Source organism: Phycodurus eques, chromosome 13, assembly GCF_024500275.1.
Source record: "Phycodurus eques isolate BA_2022a chromosome 13, UOR_Pequ_1.1, whole genome shotgun sequence".
NCBI lineage: Eukaryota > Metazoa > Chordata > Actinopteri > Syngnathiformes > Syngnathidae > Phycodurus > Phycodurus eques.
Window position 1 is genome coordinate 5,281,392 of NC_084537.1, and position 16,800 is coordinate 5,298,191.

General features: G+C 40.0%; 2 protein-coding genes across 3 annotated transcripts in view; both read right to left on the reverse strand.

Moving 5' to 3' along the window:
• Nucleotides 1–972: 972 nt before the first annotated feature.
• LOC133411913 (solute carrier family 22 member 13-like) lies at nucleotides 973–4,589 on the reverse strand. Its single transcript, XM_061694723.1, has 10 exons — nucleotides 4,218–4,589; nucleotides 4,042–4,145; nucleotides 3,620–3,774; nucleotides 3,329–3,497; nucleotides 3,108–3,231; nucleotides 2,920–3,014; nucleotides 2,194–2,408; nucleotides 1,997–2,105; nucleotides 1,636–1,842; nucleotides 973–1,069 (listed from the first exon to the last, which is right to left on the reverse strand). The coding sequence occupies exons 1-10, from the start codon at nucleotides 4,587–4,589 to the stop codon at nucleotides 997–999; spliced, it is 1,623 nt and encodes a 540-aa protein (XP_061550707.1). The 3' UTR covers nucleotides 973–996.
• Nucleotides 4,590–6,309: 1,720 nt separating this feature from the next.
• The window catches only part of LOC133411657 (serine/threonine-protein kinase OSR1-like), a 17,354-nt gene continuing 6,863 nt past the window's right edge, over nucleotides 6,310–16,800 (reverse strand). Inside the window, exons 6-17 of one of the 2 annotated variants that reach the window (XM_061694261.1) lie at nucleotides 16,784–16,800; nucleotides 16,609–16,710; nucleotides 16,103–16,236; nucleotides 15,968–16,016; nucleotides 15,818–15,883; nucleotides 15,573–15,695; nucleotides 14,379–14,414; nucleotides 14,059–14,214; nucleotides 13,853–13,958; nucleotides 13,710–13,778; nucleotides 9,845–9,909; nucleotides 6,310–8,957 (exon numbers count right to left, since the gene is read on the reverse strand). The exon at nucleotides 16,784–16,800 is cut by the window's right edge and continues 93 nt beyond it. In XM_061694261.1, coding sequence (XP_061550245.1) covers nucleotides 8,883–8,957; nucleotides 9,845–9,909; nucleotides 13,710–13,778; nucleotides 13,853–13,958; nucleotides 14,059–14,214; nucleotides 14,379–14,414; nucleotides 15,573–15,695; nucleotides 15,818–15,883; nucleotides 15,968–16,016; nucleotides 16,103–16,236; nucleotides 16,609–16,710; nucleotides 16,784–16,800 — 998 coding nt within the window. In that variant the 3' untranslated portion in view covers nucleotides 6,310–8,882. The remainder of the gene's footprint in view (nucleotides 8,958–9,844; nucleotides 9,910–13,709; nucleotides 13,779–13,852; nucleotides 13,959–14,058; nucleotides 14,215–14,378; nucleotides 14,415–15,572; nucleotides 15,696–15,817; nucleotides 15,884–15,967; nucleotides 16,017–16,102; nucleotides 16,237–16,608; nucleotides 16,711–16,783) is intronic. The other variant, XM_061694262.1, reaches the window with a different exon arrangement.

Consider the following 16,800-nt stretch of genomic DNA (forward strand, 5'->3'; position numbering starts at 1 on the left):
TTCTATGCCTTCATTTTGGAGTACAACGAGGCATTGAAGTGCCAGAATTTCAACACAATAAAAACTGGAAAAAAAATTGGGCCGTTCTAAAATTTCTGACCGTAAGTGTATAACTGACAGCGAATGTTAATTTTCCCCTTTTACATTAGTACATTTCCATTAAGAGTCTGTATTTCTGAATCAGTACTTTTTACCTTTACGAGAGCTTTTTTTTTTTTTTTTTTTTTTTTTTTTTTTTTACACATACATAGTATCTGAACTTCTGTACACCTCTGAACAATCGGGAGTGTAATATATGAGCGCAAAACATCATCCTCCAGAGTTGAACATTGACATTAATGACTGAAGGCAAAATATTCCCAAGTGGATTTGAACCAACGTTAATGTTTCTGTATAAAGATCGGTAAAACCTTATGACTTTACAAGTGTAAAGGGGCCCCGCCATATTTATGGTCTCATCATCATCATCATCATCATCATCATCATCATCATCATCATCATCATCGTCTTGTCGCAGGCTCGTTGAATGCATGCATCAAATGAATTCAATGGAGAAGCTTTCTTAACATATACAATTGTTCACAACGCGGATTTCTCATTTGATACTGGAGTATGTTATCGAGCGGTAATTTCCAAGGTAATTCATCGTCATCGGGTCATTTTCCCCCTTCGAAAAAAAAACAAAAAAAAACCGCTCCCCCAAATGTCTTGTGGCATTGTATGATCTTACGAAACACTTGCACATAGGGATTCGATACTGGCATTAGACACGAAACCTCGCTTTATTATTTTTTAATACTTATATACATGAAGTGAAACTATCATAAACACAGCCCAGTCAAATTATTCCACACTTACCTGGAGAACTCATCGAATTGTGCATGAACATATTTATTTAGTCACTGAGAGCACAAGATTATCCAATTAAAATCATTTATTAAGTTATGCTCAATATTGTGAGCTTGTGGACACACAACACAGCATGCAATATGGAGACTAAAGTTTCGTCGATTTTCTTCTTTTGTGCTCAATCTGCCTTAACTCGGTTCCTGTTTTCTTTGAAACATTTCTGGAAGGAGAGAAAAAAAAAACACACACACACAAACAAAGTAAAGAATCTGTTTGCTTAGAACAATAAAATTTTTTTTGTAATTACCAAAATAGTTTGACTTTATATAAAAAATAAATACATAAATAAATAAATAAAAGTTATATTATGACCTGGGTTCCCTTTTTCACCCGAAGAAAGATCTCGATAACAAGAGCAGCAAATGCAGCAAATAAATATTTTGCTTTCTTTATACTGTGAGTTATACAAGTTATTATCGCAAGCTCACCTCTAATATGCCTCATCCGTTCTCTTAGTAATTTTACCATGCAGGATATTACAGCATTGTATGAATGAACTAAAGAACACTGTAATTTTTCTTCAATATCCTCGTTGTTTATATTCTACTCCTAAACTTAAAATCCATAAAGAAATAGTCATTGATTTACGAGGGGTTAGCTCAGACTGGCACATTCGTCTACTTACCTATAGTTTAACCAAACGCACACCCACCCACAGACTAACAATGATCTACCAAACATCTCAATCGTGGCGTCACACGACACCAGTCCCATTAGTTGGTTTACCTATTATCCGCGACCTCACTGGCGGATTCAGGCAGTTCTTTTCTTCTGGTTTCAGGGAGAAGGAAACCAAGAGCTGCAGTGAACACAGTCAGGCTGCTGAAAATGATGATGGGTAGGGACACGTGGTATACGGCCAACATGTTGACCAGCGGAGCCAGCAGTCCGGCTCCTCTCATCGCTATGGCCCCAAAGCTAACAGCCGTTTGCCTGAAAGGAGGAGAATGAAAATGTATCGCTCCACATCCACAGCTGCTTATTATTCATCCGGGGCGTACCCCGCCTCTCATCCACACTCGGTTTCCCTCGGAGCCGGTGCGCTACAGGATGAACGGTATAGAAAACTCACGGGTATTTTGCGTACCTGGCTGAAGTGGGAAACAGCTCTTGAGAGTAGACCATACATATCGATGTAGCCCCATTTAAAAAGAACTTGCCTGCAGTTACAAGAGCCGTAATAACCACAGGGTCGTCTGGAACGAGAGTTCACGTAACGGGCAGTTGAATTTAAACAGCTGTGTGTGTGTGTGTGTGTGTGTGTGTGGGGGATTAGCAGGTCACCTTGTGAGAAAGCCAACGTCAAGAGGCAAACAAAGCCACCAGTCAGAAGTGTTAAAATGAGGGATATTTTCCTGCCCAACAATTCCAAAACCCAAATGCACAGGAGGTGTACGGGCACTTCCGAGAAGCCAAAGATGAATTGCACCAGAAAGATGTCCAATCCAAATTTACCCACATTGAGAATAAGACAGAAGTAGCCGAGATTGACCGAAAACCTAAAAGGGAAAATCAAATCAAAAGGGATTTAAGCATGTTAAAGCTACAATTCAAGAATAGCAAATAGAATGAGTGAACTCCCGTTCATCGCAGGGGAGATAACTTCTAGATCAGACTTATAAAGTACAAAGTGCGGTCCGCGGCCCGCATCCGGCCCATCCACAGTCGCTGAGGGGCTCTCGCGCTGTCATGGAGTTCAAATAAAAGGTCAAATATGTGGCGCGTTCCTTTTGGAAAGTGGTGCTTTTCGTTTCGGTACGCACAAGTCTGGACGATACAAGCGAGCAGCTGGTCCGCAGTCCTGCCAACTTAGCGAATTTCTTTGCGATTCATAGTGACTTTATTCCGAAACCGCCGGTTTCAAAACAGGGACTAGCCACATGTTAACAGTGCTCCTTTGTCCTGGCTGTATTCTAATTCTCCATTGTATCATTATACTTTATTTCACTGTCAATTAGGGGTTGAACCACTTCAGATATTTTTGGGGAATTTAAATTGTGCTTTACTTACCATGTAAACGACACAATGCACAAATATTTCAGTAAGATTGGTGTGGTAAAAATTGTATTGATTGCTCCGGTTTGGGTTTCGCCTTTCTCATGCCCCTGTAAATGTGTAATGGAGGAGAGGAACAAATCATTCAACTCTGGAGTAAAAGCCAAACTTTTGCTGACATGTGTTTTGTCATCAAAATTTACCATGCAGTCCAGCATATTCTCAGGGATTTCCCGTTGATTTATTGCTGCAACCTTCCTGATCAACGTCTTCGCGTCCTCGATTCTTCCTTGGCTCAACAACCATCTCGCAGATTCCGGAATCCACCTTTATTAATATTGGAGTAATTTAGCTGCCAAAAAGTTAAATTAGACAGATTTTTTTTTTTTTTTTTTTTTTGTGTGTGTCAGATTTCAGTATATACCAAATATAGATGACAACAAGGGAATAGACTGCTGCCAACCCATATTGTATTATTCTCCAGTTACGAATTTCGTAGACCAGTCCGGCCAGGAAACATTGTCCCAGAGCAGTAAACATTTGGCTCAAACAGGAGGCATAGGATCTTTTGGTGGTCCCCAACCACTCTGTTGCTGAAAATACAATTTAACACGTAGATCAGATGAGAAAGAACATGCATCTGATTTATTTAGCGGGCGTACTTGAGGTTAGAAGTGAACAAAAACAAAGCCCACACCTGTTTCACGAGCCATACCTAATACAGTAGAGTTAATTCTATATCCTGCAAGACCAACTCCAACCAGGAACTGTGCCACGATGTAGACGTAGAAATTTGGAGATGCGGCAGAAACGAGATTGCATATTGACAGGACCACTGCCGGCAACTGTGTGGTCCTCAGACGACCAAGTCTAAAATTGACAATCAAATAAACGCTTGTGAGATCGTTCTAATATTTGCAGATGTGGTCAAATGTTATGCAGCATTCCACGTCTGAAAAGCTCAGGAGCACAGACGTTAAAACCAAACCCACTTCTACAGTATATCTGGACCTCAGTTCAAATTCCGTGCGAATCCCACAACGTTGGAACCATAGAATTGTCCGTTGAGTGACTCAGGAGGAACACGGCAGTGGCTCCGAATTTGCGATTGATATGAGGGGTGTCCAAGTAACTTACGGTTCGAGAACAGGCCCAAAGATAATAGAGCCAAAGAGTATACCGGCCATGAAGATTGTCTGCACAACAGCAGGCATGTTGGACTTGTCGCAGACGAGATCAAACTGCAAAGAAAAATTCTGAATGAGCAGCACTTTTATCGCGATGATAACAAACATCCGCATACCGCCACTTACGTCAGTGACTATCGTGGCTTGATACATTGTCTTGGAGTACACCCAACTATTCTGGCACACTGTGGTCTTATTGAGTCCACGCTCCCTGATGGTTTCAATGTCCCAGTCCACTGGAACAAACATGTGACACTTGCTGAAAGAAGCATTCCGCTCCAGCGGAATGGTTAGGTTCAGCTGCTCATCCAACGTCAAGTTGGGAGCAGCCTTGAGAATCCAATCGGTGTTACAACGTCGATCTGGATCGGACTGGATGAAAAGAAAACTAGAAAAACACAAAGGCAGTAAGAAGTTTGGAAAGGGTAGTGCAAATAGTATAAGCTTCTGGAAAATTCCAAATTCTCCAATGATCCTTAAAATCTCTCCAAACTCCATTTTCTTTAAACGGGCGAGACAAAGTGGAAGATAGCTGTGTTCAGGCTCAGGCAAATGAATATTTAACACTCAAGGAGTTAATGTTTGAAGTACTGCACATATTTTTTGGGGTTTGAATAAGAAAACTACGTGGGCCCAGCTGACACCATTCCACGAACTCAAGTCAACGCTTCATATTTTTGGTTTTGTTTACCTTCTGTCTCCCATATGCGGGCTGAGCACCACCTTTGAAAACAATTGATCTATTTTGAATTTACTACCCCCAGTCTTTTAAATCTCATTTGATTCAAATGTTTAATAATAATAATAAGAATGAAAATAAATGTTTCTGTAAGATCGCTGAGGAAAAAAATGATTTTCATTCCTCCACTTTTCAATGACTTAGTCTCATGTTCCGGTAACTGTGTGATTTAAGGGTTACCAAATAATTACTCACCAGAATAAACATTGGCATTTAAAAAAAAAAAAAAATCACAACTCGCCATACAGTCGAGAATATTTTCTGGGATTTCCTGCTTATTCATTGAGGCAACTTTTCTGATTCTTCTTCGATCCTTCCTTGAATCAACACCCACCTTGCATATTCATATTCGTGTTTTTTTTTTTTAGTTTCAAACCAACGTAAGCGCCGATGACCCAAAAAATACAAGCTTAACCTTGGGCTAAAACAGGGTTGGGTAAACTACGGCCCATTGATCATTTCAATCCGGCCTGCCAAAGATTGGTACAGAATCGCCCAAATCATATCAAAATCAAGACTACATTCATTTGACCTTGTCCTGTAATGCCGAGTGGTTCCACCAGGTTGTGCTGTAATGCCCAGTGCTTCCACCAGGTTGTTCCCAGGCAAGCCGAGAGACGTAATCTCTCCAGCGTCTAAAAGCGTTATCTAAAAGAGGAAACTAGTTGGTTATTCATCATTAAGTGAAATGTCTCATTTTATCTTGTGTATTCATAACCGTAGTCCACTTGTTTTCTTGTAAATGTTCAATGGTTTATCAAATTTGTTTTGATAAAAGAATATGGATTTTAAAATATATTAAACATATAAATGGTGTATTCGATATATAATTAAATACAATAAATAATCAAATATATTTTTTATTTTGTTGGTAAAATGAAAATCACTTGCGTCTTGACGCGAGACTTGACTCGAGACTTGCATGTCTTGACTTGAGACTTAACTCGCGACAACGCAATGACTTGGTCCCACCTTTGGCTAGCCTAGCCGCCAGTAGCAACAGCAAACCACTTCACAGTGCAGTGGAGCTGTCCAACTAACTTCCGGGAAGATGTATTTAGCTTGATGTCTAACTGCACAATGCAGTTGTGACAGAAATGGGCCAAAATATTATTACGAAGTAACTCGCAATTCCGGCGTTCCATACACAAATGCACCCAGACCAAAACTTTCTGGAATGTAAATATATCCGCACCTACACACCCCCGTTGACCAATATTTTCTGGTCTAAAGACTTTTGTAGGGGACCCTCCATGAAGGTGCTGTATGAGGGCCCATAATCTGTTGCTACACCCCAGGCTGTGACCAATTCGAGAGCACCGTCACCATTTATGGTGACACATTTTGATGCACTTGGCTTCTTTTTTTTTTCTTTAATGTGACATTTAATTTCTTTAAATTTACTTTTGCACACTTTGTTGACCTGTAAAATATGAATAACTGTTTTTTTTTTTTTCCTTAAGTACAACGGTACAACAATTTGTTTATTAACTCCACTGTGGCTTTATTCATCAACCAAAAATCATTCTGCACGTGGTGATATTTTAGATCAAAGGATACAACTGGTATTGAAATCACAAGTTCCAGTTCAAATTAGCATTTGACAATGTATACAATTGAATAAAAATATTTTTCAAAATGTGATGTTGCAATCATTTGATTTAAATGCTAATGCTTTCATGACTGTGATGAGCCAAAAAAACAAAACAAAAAAAACCTAAAAACTTTCCTTTAGGTTACAAAATAAATAAATAAAAAAAAGCAGGGTATTTAGATAACACCAGAAATACAAACACACACACACCAGCGCAAACGCGACACACACAAATGTATTGTGTTATATGACGTCTTCTCAAACAGGTTTGCACAGGTTTACATGGAAGAAAAAAACAACATCATCTGCTTATAAGAACAGATACAATACACGTTAACATGTCAATAAGGTGCCAATTAAACCAATTTGTGCATGATTAGTGATACAAATGAGAAAGGCAAATCGCAGAAAACAAAACAAAAAAACTCTTTTGGCTCAAGATGAGTTATATAATAATAAAAATTAAAAAAAATAATAAAAAAATCAGGCTCACCATCTGTTTTCCAGAATCAACATTTACAAGTCGTTTTATGCGGCATGTACACGTTTAACAGTCAAATGCATCAACAATTTTCAAAAATAAACATAAAATAAACGTATGTGACAGTGCTCGGAGTTGCAACATACGTACATGTAAATCATTCTTTCCACCCAGTTTACGTCGGTACCTGAAGAAGCAGCTTCAAGGCAGCCCCATCGCGTGGTACGACTAAAGCAGACTGCGACACGGAGTGACAAGTGGCCAAAGGAGGAATGTTTGGACAGCAAATACGCTAAAATATGGCCAAACACACAAAACCTGCTAGGCACCTATACTTTTCTAGGAAGGGTCACTCCACCTAAATACATATTTCTGGCTGGAATTCTAAACACACTTCATAACAATTCTATAATGAAAGTGTAGGTTTACAGGGCAAACACATTCAATAAGTATTCAGCTGTCATGCTTAGCAGGTCAAAAAAGAAAACTCATGGGCAGAACATTTTTCCTCAACTATAAAACAAATGAGGATGTTGGCACAGGCTACGTAATTCCAATATATCCTGTAAAGAACATCCAATTAATCTGTTTTGTGTTGTGCCTTTTCCAAGCTGACTTTGGCTGAGAGATGGGTTACAACCTGGACTTGTTGCCACTTCCTCAGAGGTTAAAATCACCTCAATTCCAAAGCAATCTATTCAACATTGGCAAACTCGAGCAGGTCTGCCATAGATAAAATTGTGGAAGGCCATATGTTGTGTGAATTAATAGTTTACAATGGCGACACACTGACAATTTGGATCCATTAATTAGTACGGCCGTATAGCAAGAGTGCTGAATGCCATTTGGGTGAAGTGCCCCTTTACTTTGGTGAAACATTTGCAGTTTCTGATGCCGTACACCTCCAGTGACGTTGAAAACCTGGCAGCCTTTGCGAGCCAAACCAGCGTGGACTCAACACGCCTCAGATGCATTAAGGATTTCCCTAAAGCTGGTAGAGCAATGAAATGAAAACGCAATATTACCACTTGAACGTTGAAAATATCAATCATAATCAAGCAAACATGACCCGTAGATGTGTCAAGAATACACTTTGCTGGGATGCTTTAGGAAAATCAATCAGTTGAGGAGCTGCCTTGCTCCTTGACACTTGAAATGTTGAGGTACAGAAAGACTTCATTCTGCCAAAGAGAATCGCTCGTAGCAAACAGCGTAACATCCAGTGAAAACAAATATTGCATAGGATAAAAATATCAGGCCAGTCGACATTTATTTTTGAAAACTCCAACTTGAGTAACGCAACTGAAATTGTGACCCAAAGCAGCCAAACGGATGAGTTATGTGCATTTGAATGAGTTTATTGGTGCAGTCACAGCCTGATTGATTTCTTTGGTTGTTTCAACTGTAAGGGGAGAAGTATTGTTCGAGATTTGCCTTAAAAAGAAAACTTTTCGCTAAATTGTATAATTTCCACATCAGAAGTTCATCAATTGTACTGGTAGTACTGTACAGTTAATTACCTAAGGCTTAATTTTCACTGGTCAAATTCAGTGTAGCATAAGGTTGACATTTTAAGGTGGTGTGAGTTATGTGGCACAGTTTATTTAACCTAAAAATGTTAGATAAAAAGAAGAGGAAGGCATCGTTTCCAGCACTGACAGGAGATGGTTTGGGTTGTGCTTATGAATGAAGAAGGGGGTGGGGTGGGGAAGGTGGGGGGGGCGACAGAGGAGTTAGTAATTAATTGCATGTTCTCTCCCATGAATAGGCGCACTGTAAACGTTTCAAGTGTGTCCCTGTGATGAACTGAACCTCCTCTCCATGTGGTCCTCGAGCATCCTGCCGCAGTGTTGCACTTTTTAGCCAGCTTCACGTCTCGTCGTCGTCCTCTCTTTGGCAGCAGTGGCGTCATAGAATTTACTAGCATGCAGCAGTGCATTACCAGTCGTTGCTGTCTTTCGCTGCATTCTCTCTGACTTAGCTAATGCTCAGCTGCGCGAAGCCGACAAGTTTAATGTCGTCGGGAATTTCAGACTCTTCCACACCAGACGCCTGGGGAACCAAAGTATGAGACATCAATAGAAGGGACGTACTGTGTTACAACGCTTTATCGTGGTTCACCTGCTATATTCTGGAAATCTGCACTTTATAGTGACATTCTTACATATGGTGTACAGTATTGAAAACAAATCTAGATTAAAATGCAGTAAAACAATATATATATATATATATATATATATATATATATATATATATATATATAAACCCCAATTCCTGTAAATCGTAAAAAAATAATAATAATAATTTATAAAAAAAGATTTGCAAATCTGTTTCAACCTATATTCAATTGAAAACATTAGATATTTAATGTGCAAACTAATGAATGCTATTGTTTTTTGCAAATCTCTCATTTTGAATTTGATGCCTGAAACGCATTCCAAAAATGCTTGGATGGGGGGTGGGGGCGCTACAGGCTTCAACAAATGTGTGACGCCTGTACAGCAGATATTTTATAAGGTAAGCTGAGGTTTACGCAAGAGTTAGGAGGAGAAAGTGCTGCTGTGTGCAGTACAGAACATTGTGAGGCTTCCAACACTGACCCAAAACCAATGGGATTGAAAATGTAATTACAAGCCACGTGGTTTTCTTTACAGTAAACTTGAAAAAATATACATCGTGCACCAGTGTCCTTTTTCCCCTTGCTGAGGTGACATATGCACGCTGCCACATTCAAGGTAGCCCATGCGTGAGCCCTTTGAGCTTCACAACAAAACATAAAATTGAAAAAGAAAAATGAGGTTTTGCGAGGTATACTCTTTGCTTGACATTTGGATAAATGATGACAAAAACCATAGTAGACAAATGGCACGATAGACATTTTTCTATCGTCTCCATGATATATATTGCCATGTCGCCCAGCTCTAGTTTAGTGTACTTACCAGCTTAAAGGTGACATTTTTCTGACTATGAGGATCATCCACAATCTTTTGCAGATTGGCAGCAACTGCAGTGAAGAGGAAAAGGAAACAAGGACTTACAGTGTATTAAGATGAGCTTTGTCTCTTCATTTTAATTCTTTAAGAGTATGAGCTTTCCGTTTTTTCGGTGTAAAAGTCCTTTTGTCTTATCATAATTGGCACTTGTTCCTAGTACCCCCAAGTAACCCTAATTGAGCCTTCAAGCTCACATGCAAGTGGTGTAATTGTGTCACAAAAACAGCCCAACTTTTGATGATTCTACAGTCTTCTTATTTTAATTTTGGGAGATTTCTGGCAGCTTTTCTGGTCGTTACGGTAGTGAACGCATACACACGGAAAATAGAAAAAATAAATAAAAATAAAAAGGTCAGACTGGTTCTCTGTCAAATAGGTTTTCAAATGTAATGCAGTAACGCATAACGCTAACGAAGTGTTGTTTAATAATTATTGCATCAAGGTAAATGTTCAATTTGTTGTGCCTTGTTCAAAAGCTCTTCAATTTTAAACTCAAAGTTTATCAAACAAATGTACGTTTTACCAGTCTGCCTAGGTTAGTATGAAACTTCCCCAATAAATAGTGACTACAAATTACGTTATGTTTGAGACCTTAGTTTGAAGACATTTTCCTTAACTGGACCTCTAAATTTTAATTAAGGACCCCCTTCCTCAATCCTGTGCAACACCACACAATCTTTGCAGTCTTATAAAGGTGAAAAGAAGCAACATGCACAACATCAAATGGGTGGATCATCAATTCACTGCATGTTCACACTGTGATGAAGCTTGCATTCAATTTTGGCTAAAACGCAATTAATATTAAACGCAAAATGCTACGTAATCTGTGCACATCCATCTGTTTTCATATGGATCAAAAAGAGGAGGAGGAAGAGCAACGTGTGGTCCCGTGAGTAATGTTAGTAACTCTCGTTTACATACAGTAAGCTTGGCTAATCAATATGACCGCAGGATATTTTACTGCAAATAAATTGATCTGAAATTATTATAAGGCTTCCAAAGGACTAAATACACCAGCCGTGGGGACGTTAACATCATTTCATGGTCACTGGTTGGTTCCCTGTCGTGATCGTGGCCGTAGTAAGAGGCAGAGACACGGAGATACTGATCATAAATCTACTGTAAACGTAATACAGCTTAATACCTGTCGCAGCTTATCTTTGGCCGCACGACAAGTACAGCTTTCATCTTTGAGTCTGTATCACCGTGAGATGTAGAGTCCCCTCCAAAAGTATTGCAACGGCAAGGTCAATTCCTTTGTTTTTGCTGCATACTGAAGACATTTGGGTTTCAGATCAAAAGATGAATATGAGACAAAAGTTCACAATTCCAGCTTCCAGCGGGGAGCCTGAGGAGTGTGATCCCCTGTAGTTGGAACTCACCCTCCGGTCCCCCTTCTTAAAAAGAGGGACCACCACCCCAGTTTGCCAATCTAGAGGCACTGTCCCCGATGTCCACGCGATGTGGCAAAGGGGTGTCAACCACGACAGCCCCACAACATCCAGAGCCTTTAGGAACTCCGGGTGAATCTCATCCACCCCCAGGGCCTTGCCACCGAGGAGCCTTTAAACCACCTCGGTGACCTCAACCCCAGAGATAGGAGAGCCCGCCTCAGAGACCCCAGACTCTGCTTCCTCATGGGAAGGCGTCGGTAGAATTGAGGAGGTCTGCGACGTATTCTCTCCACCAACTCACAACGTCCCGAATCGAGGTCAGCAGCGCCCCATCCTTACTATACACTTGCCAACTCAAACGCAATAGGATATACTTGTCACCATGGTGACGACATCACAACGTGTGTATTACTGGAGAAATACAAACTGGAGAAAAACGTGTAGTGGTGGTCACGTTCATTTAAGGATTGCTTGAGGTATGTTCATGTACGTGTATAATGCACATTCCCCCCCCCCCAAAAAAAAAAAATTGTCAAAGGTCAATAGTGCGCATTATACATAGGTATAGGGGGAAATGTGTGTGTGTGTGTGTGTGTGTGGGGGGGGAACCCTCACATTTTTATAAATGTAGGCCGGCATCTAGAGGTTATTAAAAAGCTGTACACTTTCATTCCAAAATGCCATCGCCACCAAGAGGTTATGAGAAAGGTGTACACTTTCATTCTAATATGCCACCGCCACCTAGTGGTTATGAAAAAGGTGTAGCCTACTCTTTCATTCCAATATGACAGAGGTACGTATGACTGCATATATGTACAGTTGTGTTCATAAGTTTACATACCCTGACAGAAATTAAAAAAATTTTTTTTTTTTAATTTGATTAATGGCTGAACAACAACCATCATTAATTTCTTTATGGTTATGTTTTGTTTAATGATAATGCTTTTTTGAAATGCTTGACAGTTTAATTTGAATCCCATTAAAATAAAAACGTGTTTCGCCTGGTCCATGTTTTCTTTAAAGAATTGTACCCATCTTACAAATTCTGCAATCAAACATCTGAGCACAATTGTGTGTTTTCTAATTTACTACGTAAAAGTAGGGCTGTGAATTTCAAAATAAGAGCAACTAAATAAAAAAGAAAGTATTACGTTCAAATACAGTGCTTAACATCAGAATAATTATTTGAAAAAACTAACAAAATACAGATAATACTGCATGTTTTGATCATATGGGTAAAAGAAAAATCATGCATTGTAAAAATGCATTATTCATAGGTAGAAGGGTTTTCCAGAATTTTGAGGTCAACTTTGGGGGTGCGTATTATAAATCGGTGCACATTATACACGTGAAATTACAGTATATACAGTAAATGAACAAGTCATTTAAATAGACACATTGCTCCATCTTGTGATCGTTTTTTTAAACTCGCTGATCGGTTCCAAAAATCCTGATCGTGTAAAGCCTCCTGAAAATACTAAAACGATCACCCAAGTATTTTGGATTTTATGGTCATTAAGCATTTTGCTCGTAGCGAGCGCCTATATGGAGAGAAAAACACTCATCCATAAAATCCATCATATTGGGACAATTGTTCTGATATTTTCAGAAGTTGAAGTGGGCATGAGTAGAGATGTCAACAAATTTTGGTGACGATCGATGACAGTTTTAAGACATAGAGCGACGTTAGGCTTTTTTACATCAAGTGTTTTAGACCGTTCCGACGCCACTCCACCGCTGAGGAAATAAGTCAAGTGCATTTTACCTGTACCACCCCAGTCTGACCACAGACATTCGGGTAAGGTATAATTTATTCGTGGTTGCTCTATGTTTAACATGTTCAAATGGTCTGTCAAGTTTGACAACTTATATGAACTATAGTTAGCAGCATTTCTACCGATTAGGTGTTTACTGATCCAGAATATGAAATCTGCACTCAAAATGTGAACGGAAACTTCTGCCACCCCTTTGCCACCCCAGGTAAAACTTTCTAGAACTGCCACTGATCCTTGATAGCCAGCTTAAGCTCCATGTACTAGTACAATCTTTGTCCTCAGTAGTGGGATACCTAAATGTTACTAATAGGTAAAACTGTGCACTAGCTGACAATTGCGTGGTACTAGAACTACTAGCAACATTATAAAACCTACAAGTTAAAATCTTGTGCCTCAACAGTAGCACTAGAGTAGTTTTGCCTCACCAGTGACATTTATAGTTGTTCTACTCGTATACTAAAGTTAGCAACAACTTTGGAATTTATGATGACAATTTGAAGGGACGTTGGTGAATTATCATCTAAAATGAAGAAATGTGATGGGGCCATGTGAAATAGCGGGCACAGTGTTATAATCTGGAATTGCAACGGAGCCGCTGGTCAAGTCTACTGTAGGTAAAGCAACAGAGACTGGATTACTCACCAATGACTAAGTCTCTCCCATCAACCAGACCGGCTGAAACCAACTCCTGCGACACTCCATCAGCAGAGTCTGATGACGTGAAGAAGCGTTAGCAGAATGCAAAACAAATGTTTTAGCACACAAGGTTAGATGATGCATCATACCTCTGCCTGACATGAACTCAAATCTGATGTCATTGAGTTCCTTCTTTGGATTCCTCAGCCTCAGGACAAGGCTGATGGGAATGCTGGCATCAGATACAACGGGATCCTGAAACAGCAAGCAGGCAAAGTACACGAGGTCCATGTGAACTGAGGCTTTGTAATGGCACCTTCAGCTGCTCATGTGTTATTATCTAGATTGTTATTACCTGAGTGGAGGGTCCATGTGAGGGGCTCACTGTTTGAGCTGGAGTGGGAGCCTGTGGTGGAATGTCTTCGCTACTTTGTCCCACAGGAGTAACATTCGCATTGACTGTAGGAGGCGGCTTCAGGTGAGCACCAGAGCCGTCTGGTGATGGGAAAATCTAAAAGGGATGACGCACAAGTAAATTCACATTTGCAGGATAACATGAGCAAAGGAATTAAAGGAAGATGACAAACAAGAAAGACACTCATGCAGATCGCTTCATCAAGAAATTATACATAAAAATCAACATCTGCTGGTCATGCCCGCCATAAACGGACTCACCTCTGTAGTCTGAGACCCGTCCCTCACTCTGGGCGACTGCAGAATGGACATGACAGATTGTAAGGATTAAAAACATGCAATCCTCTTATTCAACCCAATCTTTATATTCTTGGATAGAATTTAAAGGATCCCACGCACATAAACAGAACTTCATGACATCACAGCCAAGAAGACAGGAGAGTATAATCCCACACCATGACATGAATTCAGACTCACATTAGAAGAAAAAGGACTACCATGTGTTGACGCAAAGCTTATTTATACTTTAGTTTTGAAAGTCAAACTTTTTTGTCCAACGGCCAAGTATAGAAAAATCAATGGCTAAGGGCCACTTTAACATTCTTCTATTTTAGTTTGTTAAACACGCTAAATAACAGTCCATCAAGCAATTATACAGTACAGTATATAATAGATATTTTGAAAAACTGCTACATCACAGCAGCCTGTTAACAATGACAGGCAAATACAGTAGTTTAGGATTTTTTTGTCAGATTTTGAGGTATGCCCTGTATCCACTAGAACAGTGGTTCTTAACCCTGTTGGCGGTACGGGATTAGTTTTTAGGAGTGTCGCACCCATGGGTGATGTGGGTGTGTGGAAAACCCCCACTTTTGACACCCACTCTTGGTATGCTGCTCACGTCCTTCCCCCCCCCCCAATAATGTTGCAGGCCACTACAAAATGGATAGCGGTCTGAAAATGGCCCCCAGGTCGTAGTTTGGATACCATTGGTCTACAGGGAAATGACGAGCTAGTGCTGCTTCACATTTAATTCATTCGGATATATTTAACAAGGTAAAGACTTTGAAGATTGTTCTCAAACACTACAGTACTTAAATGTTGCCTAAATATTTATATAAAAAAATAAATAAAAAAAAAACACTCTTCTGGAGTTAAATGAGGGATCCAAACTAGAAGCAGTTGTATGTGTTAGTAACAGCACCTGGCTCAGATTAGAAGAACAAATTATGTTGGGATTAAGTAAAATTACATTTGAATTGGGTCCAAATTAAACCGTGGCCTGTGTTCAATGCACCCAAAGAAATCTCTAAACTGTAGAGGATTTGGGCAATATATCAACGGTGGCTAATGACTATAAATCAAATGTGTCCCAGTGGAATTTATTAAAGGATTGCGGCTACGTGTCACATAATTATGATCAGCGCTTGTCAGAAACTGTCAAACACGTCTCACCCGCAGAGCTGCCACAGCAGCTTTGCCTTCCTCGCTCTCCTCGTCTAGCTCGTCATCACTCCACTCCCAACCACCATCCTCTGTCTTGTGGAGACGCCCACTGGATCCTGGAACACGTCTCACCTTCAAAGTTCAGGTCAGAAATGATTTTTTATTTATTTATTTGAAATGTAAAAATCCCTCCTGGTTAATCCTTGCCAGTTCACTGGAATACATGAGGTGTAATTCATTCAAAGTTGGCAAACCTTTTTTGACCGATCTGTTATTGATGGACCTTTGTGTAGCAGTTTCTCCTGCAGGTAGTCATTATTCTATAGAGAGGTAATAAATATTACACATACATAGATCAATTGCATGTAAAAATACACTGCTTTTCTAAAACAGGAGAAGCTTGCCTTAGCTTTTGTGAAGAATTTGTGCTTAAGCAACTCAGCTGCAGTTGGCCTAAATAGGACCACAAACAAATAAACGGGAAAGGGAATTAAAAGGAAAGGTAAAAGCAACAAGCAAAGGCCAATTCATGAACAGACCTTTTTTCTGGGTCCTTCTGTAAACACAGGGTGATCATCTTCCTAAAGGATTTGCCATATTTCTTCACCATCTCCTTGTCAGTGATGCCCGTCTCCAGACAGGGTGGGTCGTTCTGCAGCGTCAGCATCAGCACCTACACATACACGCACGCAACTATCAGCTTCTACATTCAAACTAAGCAGGCTGGCTGCATGCAAATAAACAATGAGCACTGCATGGCCTACGTTACACAATAATGTGTGCCAGAGGACATGAATCTTATAAGGCAGCTGGATTCATGAGAGTACAGGTACAGTGGGGCAGAAAAGTATTTAGTCAGCCACTAATTGTGCGTGTTCGCCCACTTAAAAAGATGACAGAGGCCTGTAATTTTCATCATTTGAGATTTCTGGCTCTCACAGACATGTGGCAACTTCTTTAAGAGGCTCCTCTGTCCTCCACTCATTACCTGTATTAATGGCACTCACTGTAGTCTGATTTGAAATAAACATGCAACAAAACAAACCTTCATTGGTGGATATTTGTGATATGGTGCTGCTCCTGTGGCTAACTCGATGGCAGTGATCCCAAAACTCCAGATGTCAGCTTTAAAGTCATAGCCCCGCACCTGTAGAAAGAAGCAGAGACCAATAAGACAAAACACATTTTAAAAGACGCTGTCGATAAAACGAGACTCCCACCTGCTCCATGACCTCAG